The sequence below is a fragment of the Nansenia antarctica genome (genome assembly GCF_963989245.1).
Source record: "Nansenia antarctica genome assembly, chromosome: 6".
Taxonomy (NCBI): domain Eukaryota; kingdom Metazoa; phylum Chordata; class Actinopteri; order Argentiniformes; family Microstomatidae; genus Nansenia; species Nansenia antarctica.
The window spans coordinates 6,279,837-6,290,419 of record NC_137676.1 but is presented as its reverse complement, the minus strand read 5'-3'; the positions used below and the strand labels follow the sequence as shown (position 1 = coordinate 6,290,419).

The 10,583-nt window shown below is 45.2% G+C and overlaps 2 protein-coding genes across 5 annotated transcripts in view; one reads left to right on the top strand and one right to left on the bottom strand.

The window, feature by feature from the left end:
- The window catches only part of aaas (achalasia, adrenocortical insufficiency, alacrimia), an 8,232-nt gene extending 1,719 nt beyond the window's left edge, over positions 1 to 6,513 (top strand). For all 4 annotated transcript variants that reach the window (XM_080533422.1, XM_080533420.1, XM_080533421.1 and 1 more), the window contains 14 exons: positions 270 to 325; positions 489 to 580; positions 804 to 850; positions 1,268 to 1,366; positions 1,723 to 1,866; positions 2,072 to 2,192; positions 2,524 to 2,648; positions 2,903 to 2,963; positions 3,078 to 3,168; positions 3,448 to 3,541; positions 4,069 to 4,136; positions 4,748 to 4,832; positions 5,783 to 5,867; positions 6,307 to 6,513. In XM_080533422.1, the coding sequence (XP_080389548.1) occupies positions 270 to 325; positions 489 to 580; positions 804 to 850; positions 1,268 to 1,366; positions 1,723 to 1,866; positions 2,072 to 2,192; positions 2,524 to 2,648; positions 2,903 to 2,963; positions 3,078 to 3,168; positions 3,448 to 3,541; positions 4,069 to 4,136; positions 4,748 to 4,832; positions 5,783 to 5,867; positions 6,307 to 6,465 (1,327 nt within the window). In that variant the 3' untranslated portion in view covers positions 6,466 to 6,513. The remainder of the gene's footprint in view (positions 1 to 269; positions 326 to 488; positions 581 to 803; positions 851 to 1,267; positions 1,367 to 1,722; positions 1,867 to 2,071; positions 2,193 to 2,523; positions 2,649 to 2,902; positions 2,964 to 3,077; positions 3,169 to 3,447; positions 3,542 to 4,068; positions 4,137 to 4,747; positions 4,833 to 5,782; positions 5,868 to 6,306) is intronic.
- A 2,522-nt stretch (positions 6,514 to 9,035) lies between these two features.
- Positions 9,036 to 10,583, bottom strand: part of col2a1a (collagen, type II, alpha 1a) — a gene marked incomplete at both ends in the record, with an annotated part of 33,555 nt that continues 32,007 nt past the window's right edge. Inside the window, 3 exons of the mRNA XM_080533543.1 lie at positions 9,036 to 9,182; positions 9,577 to 9,819; positions 10,274 to 10,461. Of these exons, the coding sequence (XP_080389669.1) occupies positions 9,036 to 9,182; positions 9,577 to 9,819; positions 10,274 to 10,461 (578 nt within the window). The remainder of the gene's footprint in view (positions 9,183 to 9,576; positions 9,820 to 10,273; positions 10,462 to 10,583) is intronic.

Below are 10,583 nucleotides of genomic sequence, written 5' to 3'. Positions count from 1 at the left end.
TAGTTATGACATGTTGTGGTTGTAATGTTTGCAATGTTTTTCAATAAGTAATGTATATTGTTGTTGTTTGTCTCTTGTCTGTCTGTATTTTGTCATAATTGTACTCTTTATTATTTTGACACTCTCTTGTTATGATTGTGATATTATGTTGGGACCCTCTCTAAAACGAGATGACACCTGACACATCTCAAGGGGTTTATCCTAATAAAGAACTGTAAAGTTACTACTATTTCCCTGGTCACTGACTCCTCCTTCTGTCTGGCTGCTAGGCGGGATGCTGGTCTCTCAGGACTCCTAGATGAAATAGCCAACTCCTCTGCAGAAGGTTAGTCTGTGCCCTGAATGCTGCTTCATTCATGCGTAATAACATGCACTGTACTCCCTGATGTCTAAACACTACAGGATATTGTTTTTCAACGTGTGTGTGTGTCTGTGTGTCTGTGTGTGTGTGTGTGTGTGTGTGTGTGTGTGTGTTCCCCCCCCGCCAGTGCCCAAATGGCTGATGATGAGCTCCAGCTGTGTCCTGGCCTTGCTTCGTTGGTTCTCGTCTTTCCATGGATCTCTGTTCCCCCACCTCACAGTGAGTGCCTTGGTGCCTTGGTGCCTTTCCCACCTGCCTATCTCACATTCATAAGGCTCAATTTTGGCAGAGATGGGTTGTTTAACTTGTTTTCGAGTTTTTGGGCAGAAATTGTTTGAGAATCAAAACGGAGGTAATTGCCTGTCTGGTTTGCAACGCACTCGTACTCTGCAGGGTTCTCAGAATGTATTTGTTTGTCCCCTGCCCCCCCCTGTGTCTTTAGATGAGCAGCGAAGACATGATCACTGAGTTTTCCCAGTTGCTAGACTGGTAAGTGTGCCTACATTCACATTTACATTTACATTCTTGGCATTTAGCAGACGCCTTTATCCAAAGCGACTTACAACAAACACATTTGTCTAAGTACCGTAATGAATAATCTATACATCAGTCATAGCAAGAACAATTCATTATGCCAGGGGCCATTGGCAGTCTTAATGCTAGAAGAAGGACAAATTAAATGTCTTAGTTTACCTATTGGCCAGGTCGTCATTGTAAATGAGTCCTCAGTTCTCAGCGGACTCATTTGGTTAGATAAAGGTCAAATTGATAAGATAAGATAAATATCTTTGTGTGTTTTCAAGTCTTTGGTTTATGAATCACGGCTGATCTGGGACCTCTGCTTCCCCCCTCCTGACCTCTGCTTCCCCCCTCCTGGTCCTCTGCTTCCCCCTCCTGGTCCGTCAGGTCGGACAGCGCCGTGCGGAGCTTTTCCTGGCACCCTCACACAGACAAGTTTGCCGTGGCGCTGCTGGACGACTCCGTCAAGATCTTCAACCCCAAGAGGTACGAGAGTCCCAGAGCCCTGTGTCGCCATGGTGACTGTGTCACAGGGATACCGTCTCACTCACGTCCTCCAAACAGACAGTACAGCTTCTGTGTTAATACAACTGGCAAAAAAAAAATTTTTGGTTTCTACAAAGTACTATTCACATTTTCTTTTTTACATTATACAAAACAATATTTTTATATTGAACATTTTTTACATTTGTTTACATTTTTTTATTTTATTTTTACTTTTTTTTTACATTTTGTTATTATGCATTTGTTTTATGCGTTTGCGCCATGTCTCTCGTATGTCTCTCTTGGATGTTTTCATCGCTGTAAATGTGTGTTTCTCTCTCTCTCTCTCTCTCTCTCAGTGCCACAGCTCCCACCCTGAAGCACCGTTTGCAGCGCAGTGTGGCTGTTCTGCAGTGGAAGCCTCTGTGTGCGTCTGCCCTGGCGGTCGCTTGTCAAAACTGTATACTGGTCTGGCATGTGGACCCCACCTCACTGTCCACCAGGTAGGTGGAACACACACACACACACACACAAACACACACACACACACAAACACACACGCACACACACACAAATATGAACTTTAGCAGAGTGACTGTGCTTCGCCCTGTCAGTTTATCGATTGTAAACGCCTTTGCTTTCCCTTTCCCCCTGTCTGCCCACTCCTTCCCCTCTCCTCCTCCTCTCTCCCTTATCTCCCTCCTCCAGACCCTCCTCGGGCTGTGCCCAGGTCCTGTCTCACCCAGGCCACTCTCCCGTCACCTCCATCGCCTGGTCACCCAGCGGCTCTCTGCTGGTGTCGGCCTCCCCCGTGGACACGGCCATGATAGTATGACCCTCAATCAGTCTCAGTCTTCAGCCTCTCCTGAACGTGCAGCACACAGTTTTACACGTGGCGGTGTTCACGGAAATAGACGAAGTTCAGATATTTACTTCGTAGTCTGACCGCCAATGTTACTTCTTTAGCACATTTTTAAATGTGTTTATAATAATAATAATAATAATAATAATGCATTAAACGTATATAGTGCTTTTCTAGACACTCAAAGACGCTTTTCAAACTGAAAAGAACGAGTTGTAATAATAAAAAGAAAAAAATGTGAGAGAGAGAGATATTACATATTTCTGTGTGTGTGTGTGTGTGTGTGTGTGTGTTTCAGGTGTGGGACGTTGCTGCTGAGAGCTGTGTCCCCCTGCAGCGCGTGGGAGGTGGAGGGGTCACCTTCCTCTCCTGGGCCCCTGATGGGAGTCGTGTGCTCGCTGCTACGCCTTCGGCCCTCTTCAGGTCAGACACAGTATTGCAAGGAGGGATATTTTTCTTTCCTGTGGTGATTCTCTTTTCAGAATCTATTGTTGTGGTGATGATTGTCGAAGTGTTTGTCTCTCTGTTTCTGGTTGATGTTTTTATATGACGTGTGTGTGTGTGTTGATGTTTCTATATGACATGTGTGTGTGTGTGTGTGTGTGTGTGTGTGTGTGTGTGTGTGTGTGTGTGTGTGTGTTGATGTTTCTATATGACGTGTGTGTGTGTTGTCTCAGGGTTTGGGAGACCAGGATGTGGACTTGTGAGAGGTGGCCCTGTCTGAAGGGACGTTGTCAGGTGAGTCATGAACAGCTGTGTGTGTGTGTGTGTGTGTGTGTGCGTGTGTGTGTGTGTGTTTGTGTGTGTGTGTTAACCCATGACTCTGTGTCTGTCTGCTTCTCTGACGGTCAGTCCGCGTGTTGGAGTCCTGATGGGAGTCGCCTGCTCTTCAGTGTGCAGGGAGAGACGGTCATCTACGCCCTGACCTTCACCGACATGCCCGGTACGCTACCACACACACACACACACACACACACACACACACACACTCACTCAACACGTGTGTACATTGTCATAAACAGTCGTCGATGTAGTGTGCGTGTGTTTGACGGTTTTAGATAGATAGATATATAAATAGATAGATAGATATATAAATAGATAGATAGATAGGTACTTTATTGAACAACAAAATAAAGTGACAATTGAATAATAGGCTAAAATAAAATAGATAAACAAATTTAAATATGGTTTTATCTGATGGCTCTGTTCTTTCCACCACTAGGGGTGTCGTTGGGGATGTCAGGAGGACCGAAGGCGGCGGTGGTGGTGGCTGACCTGGCTGAGACCACCTTCAGTACGCTAGTTGGAGAGATCACGTAAGGGCAGGGATGAGGGTGGAGGGTAGAGGGTAGAGGGTGGAGTGTGGCTGACCTGTCAGAGACCACGTTCATTACGCCAGGGTGAGAGATCACGTAAATGGAGGGAGGAGGGTGGAGGGTGGGGGGTGGTGGGTAGAGGGAGGAGGGCTCTGTCCATGTGAGGGTGTACTGAACACTGTACATACAGGCGTTGTCTACTTTGTCTAGAGTCTAGACCCATCTCTTCAGGCTACGCCTTAACTGTCCCTCCTAAAGACCTCTTCATCTCCTCTACCCCCCCTCCCCTCCACATATTAATTTTTCCTTCTTCAAGCATTGTGACTGCCAATGGCCCCTGGCCCCAGCATAGATTACTTTTTCTTGCTATGACTGATGTATAGATGATTCACTTACTTAGACAAATGTACTTTGTGTACAAATGTACAAATGTGCTTTGGATAAAGGCGTCTGCTAAATTGTGTGTGTGTCTGTGTATGTGTGTGTGTGTGTGTGTGTGTGTGTGTGTGTGTGTGTGTGTGTCCCAGGGTTGGTGGAGAGGTCCAGTCTTTAGCGTGGGACCCCCGAGGGGAGAGACTCGCTGTTCTTCTCAAGGGTCAGGCTCATCTCCTTCTTTACTCTTTCTCGTGGGATCTAATGATCGCAAAGGTCGGTGGTTCGATGCTGGTTCCCCGGTCATTTGCTCCAGATGAGCGGGCCGACAGCACCTTGCGTGGTAGCTTGTCGCCATTGGTGTGTGAATGTGAATGTGTGTGTGAATGGGTGAATGAGAGGCCATTGTAAAGCGCTTTGGAATAAGGCGCTATATAAGTGCAGTCCATTTACCATTCTGTGAGTGACTGACTGAGTGAGTGACTGAGTGAGTGAGTGACTGAGTGACTGACTGAGTGAGTGACTGACTGAGTGAGTGAGTGACTGACTGAGTGACTGACTGAGTGAGTGACTGAGTGAGTGACTGAGTGACTGAGTGACTGAGTGACTGAGTGACTGAGTGAGTGACTGAGTGACTGAGTGACTGAGTGACTGAGTGACTGAGTGAGGTGAGTGAGGTGAGTGAGGTGAGTGAGGTGAGTGAGGTGAGTGAGGTGAGTGACTGAGTGACTGAGTGACTGACTGAGTGTGTGTGTGTGTGTGTGTGTGTGTGAGTGTGAGTGTGTGTGAGTGTGTGTTGCCTCTGACATCCCGTCTCTCTGTCCGTCCCTCCAGGAGACACTGATGCGGCAGGCCTTCGTCCTGCCATGATAGCTGTGTTCAAGACACGGACCAACCCCATTTTCGAGCTCCTCCCGTGGTATGTACCGTTGTCTGTCTTGTTAAGTCATCGACCGGGCCAAACTCACACGCATCACCAACACTGCCGCCAGGATAATTGGACTCCCCACACCCAACCTCACAGCACTAAACAACAGGGCCATCTCACGCATCGCATCCACAAATAGAACAGGACATCACCCACCCACTCAATCTGTACCTCGCCCCACTGCCATCCGGGGCGTAGGTACAGAACACTAAAGGTACAAAAGGGCTCGCTTTGGCAAAAGCCTGATCCCTGCAGCCATTGTTGCCTTAAATAATAGACCGCGCTGAGTGTGTGTACTTATGTATCTGTCATGTGTAGTACTGTCTGTTGTTGTCTGTGTTATACGGTGTTGTATGTATATACAGTATGTATACTGTACGGTGGTGTGAAAATGAATTTCCGTGGCCTGGGGTGGTCTAGTGGTCTAGCACCGCGGTCTACAGTGCACACATATGCATGGGTTCGACTCCGGCCCATGCCCTGCTGACATGCCCTCTCTCCCTTCTTCTTCTCCTTACTTTCCTGTCTCTCTTCACTGTCTTATCTGTCCAATAAAATGAAAAACTATGAGTGGGACTGCCCCACTCAGAAAAAATTACTTAAAAAAAAGAAAATGAATTTCCCCCTGGGGACAATAAATCTAATCTAATCTAAAGAGTATGTTGCATAGAAAAATGTGGGTTTGTTATATGTGGTATTCAAAGTTGTGTATCTGAGGGTCTCAGTGGTATTCAGTATTGTGTATTGTGATTCCTGACCCAGTGGTAATACCACTACTACGGTACTACTACTACCTTAGTAGTAGTGGTCCTCTGTGGCTCAGTTGGTAGAGCATGGCGCTAACAACGCTTCAGTTGTGAGTTTGAATCCTGCTGGGACCATATGTACTGAATATACAGAAAAATTTATATATTTTTTTATTATATCTCTGTGTGTCTCAGTGGATTCGTGGAGGGGGAGGAAGGGACAGAGCCCAGACTGATGCAGTTCCACCCCAACTTCCAGCATGGAGCCCTGCTCACTGTGGTGAGTCTCACTACCGCCCTTCCCTTCCTATTTTACCAGCTATAAAAGGGTTGTCCTCTGTCATGTAGATGTTGTCTTGTAGCTCCAAGCCGGTGACTTGCTCTGTTGTACACCGGTGTCTCTTTTACACAGCTATTAATGTGTCTCTCTCACGTGGAGACTAGCTATAAAGAGAGAGAAAGAGAGGCTGTTTTATCCTTTTTTAAAGGTTCTCACTGGTTCACTCACCACCTCTATTGTACACAGGTGCCTCTTTTACGTGGCTATTAAAGCCTCACAGTGCAACGATGAATACACTAACCTGTCTCCCCCCAACCTAACGCATCCCAGCAACAGTAAAGTCTGCTTGTCGCCTGAATTTCCCCTTAGGGGATCAATAAAGAACCTATCTATCTTATCTATAGCCTATATCTCTATCTATCTCTGTCTCCCTCCGCAGTGCTGGTCCAGTGGTAGGATTACCCACGTGCCCTTCTACTTTATGAGTGCCGGGATCCCCCAGTCTGGCCTCTTGGGAGGGAGCCCCCCACACCCCCTCTCCCAGGGCAGGCCCGCCGACTACGCCAACATGACGCTCTACACAGAGCTGGCCTCCTGACCACACACACACACACACACACACACACACACACACACACACACACACACACACAGCCACACCCACACCCACACACACACACACACACAATCTTTCAACTCATGTTTGTTACCACAGCTACAGTTCGGAATAAATTTGTACAAACTGTTCATTACTTTGTGTGTTGTCTTGTTTTTACACGACTGCTCAAACTGATGTCCCCTGAGAGGCGTTACATGGAGAGGACCTTGCATGACCTTGGAAGATTTCACTACCACCAGTAATACAGATACTCTATATTTATGTTCTCCTCCTTTAAGTGTTGAAAAAAAATGTAATTTCCTCTGGAGAATAAGCTTGCGGTCATATTCAGTGTGTCTTGACAACAGTAATGAGAAGGCTTACTGTCTCCTGGTTATTTGAATGACTTGTATTGGTGAGAAATATATTTGATTAAGAGAACTGAGCAGTGCTTAACTGAGCAGTGTTGCAAGTTATCCATCTAAATCTGGCATGCATGAGATTGTATCTCTGATCTCAGATGTTCTGGGTTTGCCCTTCATGTTCTGTCTGGGATAATTGAAGGATTAAAGGAATCTCCCAGATAGTATTTTAAGACATTGCAATGTAGTTTTTGAATGTCAAAAAAAGGACATTCTTATATCTCAGTTGAGTTTTTCCAGTCTAATATTTATTGCTCAGGAGAAAGATAAAGTAGGTATAGATAAGGGATAGAGAAGACAAAGGCAAGTCACAGAATACTGTTAAAGACCTACGTGACTACAATGTCTTGAAGCAATATTAAATAATTCCTGTTAATATACAAAATACTTGACAATTCCAGTCTTCATATCATTTTCTTAACTTTATTTATGCTATAAATTCAAACAAACAAGCCAACCATGCCCGGCCCCACCCTGAACCCGGAGAGTGAATACAGTACTTTCATTCCTGTGTTTTTGAGATTCGCTCATAGGAAACGACACAGACACACACAGTCTCTCTCACACACATGCATACTCTCACACCATGCACTCACACACATTCAAACGGGTAACTGACCTCAAGAAATACAACTATAACAAAAAGAAACATTTGAAGTACACATTAAGGGGTCAGTTAATAAAAAAAGGTATTCAATCCCCCACGCCATGTCCTAGTTATTAAAAAGAAACAATTAATAATCAACTTCATTGTTACTTGGTTTTTTCCTTTTATTTCCAATTTACATCAATTAAAAGTGTAACAAAATAAAAATAAAAACAAAAACAAAAAAAATGATCATGACCATAATAAAATTAATAATAACAAAAGAAAAATATACACAACCTCACACACACAGAGACAACCCACCCTGGTCATTCTACTTGGAGTCCCATGGTTCAACTGTGGGGTGGGAACTCCAGAAGAAGCTACCCAGAAGCCCCTATGTCCCCTGTCTTGCTCGACTGTACCTGTCCTCCAGGGTGGGGGGTGTGTGTGGTGTGTGAGGCTAGTGGGAATTGGGGGGGTTTGGGGAACAATGGAAAAGACTGAATTCTAAAACTCATAGCACCTTCTGAAGACAGAAAAGCAAAGATGGCCACTCAGCCTCAGATCCACCCTAAAGCTCGTTTTGGTCAGCTCAGATTTTAAAGGTCAACGTTTTCATTTTGTTTTTCAGCGTGAGGTAGCTTTAAACAATCAGGATGACTACAACGAAACAAAACAGATTTTTTTTCCCCAAATTTATTTAGAAACTTGATTGTTCGTTAACGGAGTAAGACATTTTTTCCTCTAATGGGCAGTCAAGGGGTAAAGGACAATGAAAAATACATCCCAAATGAAACCTCACTTTCCGAAAAGTGTTGGTGTGCATATAGACATGTACACACACATAACGTGGAAATATATATAAAACCATCTGGTTGTTTATAAACACAGACTTTTACAACAATAGAACCAAGGATTTATAATACACAGTAAAAAGGTTTGCTCCTGCTCACGATGGTAAAAAAAATCTGGAGCACCTAGGACTTGTTATAATTACTGAAAATATTCTTTTTTTTGGTCTATATTGATTCAAAATGCCGCATTTGTGGGTTCAGGAAGGAGACAGGGAGGGAGGTGGGGTACGACTGGGAGGGGTTTGGGTGTTCTGTAGTGGGAGGGGCTTATCTTGCTCTTATTGTAAACCCACGCAGTCCTACCTCACCTCTGCCCCCTACAGGTTAGACAATAAATATGTGACATCGAGTCATGTTTCTGTTCTCCATCACTCGTCCTTAGCTTGGTCCTTCTTCCTCCTGGCTCAAAACTCATTCCCGTCAACAGAGGGGGCCATGGGAAACATGACTGGATCTCAGGAAGTGGGTTGACAGGGAATGCTGGAATTATGTACTGATATTGCCGGTGCCCTTCCGTGCTACCATCCAGGGAGTACAACTTGGAGAGCACACTTCTTTTGTGAGAGAAAAAAAGTATCAATTTTCTTTTCTTTTTCTTCATTTCCTGTCTTCTTTTTTTTCGAGGAGTGTGTGTTAATGTTTCATAGTTTAGTTATTTCTTTCATGTTTTTTGTTGTTGTTGTTGCCGTTGTGTGTTATTCCACTTTACAAGAAGCAGACCGCGCCCACGTCCACTCCGAACTCCTGGTCCGCTCCTCCAATGTCCATTGGAGCAATGTCCACGATGGGTAGACGGGAGGTCTTCTGTGTTTTGTACTCAAAGACAGTCTTGCCCCACTGGCCTGTGTGTTTCTGTAGAACGAGAAAAGATAACACATTTAATACAAATTCAGTACAATTCAGAAAAATAAAGATTCGATTTTGTGAATATGATATTCCGTTTTACAGAGCACTCTCCAGGTTTCCTGCACAAGTGTTGTCTTGAATAAGTACTGTATATATGTGGTCGTTTTTGCATCACTGTAAGACTCTAGCTAACAAGTGCCTGTGACTGTCTGTGACAGCGTGGGTCTATTTCTGTAGTCTTGAGTTAACTTGACTGAGTGTCTCACTCATAAATGCACTGACTACCACAGCCGTTGTCATAATGCTCTCCCTAAAAAAACTACTGTTTTCTGTGGTGTGTATCCTTCCTCCCACCCCCCACCCCAGACTGTGCGTGCTCCTCCCAGTGTGTGGCCCTCACCTTGCAACCATCCTCCACCACGCTGTATGTGAACCGGCTGTTGCCTTCGGCGCGAATCTCCACGTCGTTGGAGCCCTGGAGAAGGACGGCCTTCTTCAGGTTGCCGGTGGCGGCGTCCATGTAGGCTACGCTGTTGCGGCAGTGGTAGGTGACGTTCTGAGACGCCTCGTTGGACAGCAGCCTCAGGAAGGTCAACTGGATGCTGGCAGCGTTGGCTGCTGGACCATCCTCAGCATAGCTGAACTGTAGGGGGGAGGAGCCAAAGGGTGAGAGGGTTAGGGTTCAGTGGATGTAGGGATTAGAACAGACAGTCAAAAACTGGGTGCATTGAAGTCAAGTGCACTCTTCCCTGTACAAAATATGCGGTATAAGTATAAGATAAGTTTCACTGATTTGATGGACCCATGTAAGTCTTACATAGATGGATGAATGAATATGTGATGTATAACTTATCTGCAGGCTGGAAAGTTATATTCTAGAGTATCTTTTCCCTATATAATATATATAATAATATACACTGACACTGATAGCTGACACTTATAGCTGACACTTTTATCCAAAGTGACTTACATTGCAGTGCATACAATTTTCAGTATATATGCTCCCAGCAGGAATCGAACCCACAACCCACAAGCCATGAGTCCACCAACTAAGCCACAGAGGACCAAGGAGTGAGTAGTATAAGTATAAGACTTACGTGGAATCCTCCGTTCATTGTCTCTCCGAACCAGACGTGCTTGCGGTCCTTGCTCTTGCTTGTCCACCAGTTCTTCTGTGGCACCTTGGCGATGCTGGGGTACACGCAGGTCTCCCCGCTCTCCATGTTACAGAACACCTTCATGGCGTCGGCCGTGCTGCCGATGTTGGGGTCCACCCAGTAGTTACCTGGACCACGGGAGAAGCAGAGGATCACTATTTGAACTGTTTGCCACTTCAACGGTTCATTTCATTTATATTCATATTCATCGCACGTATATTGACTTTTGACATTCATTTACTTAGACTCA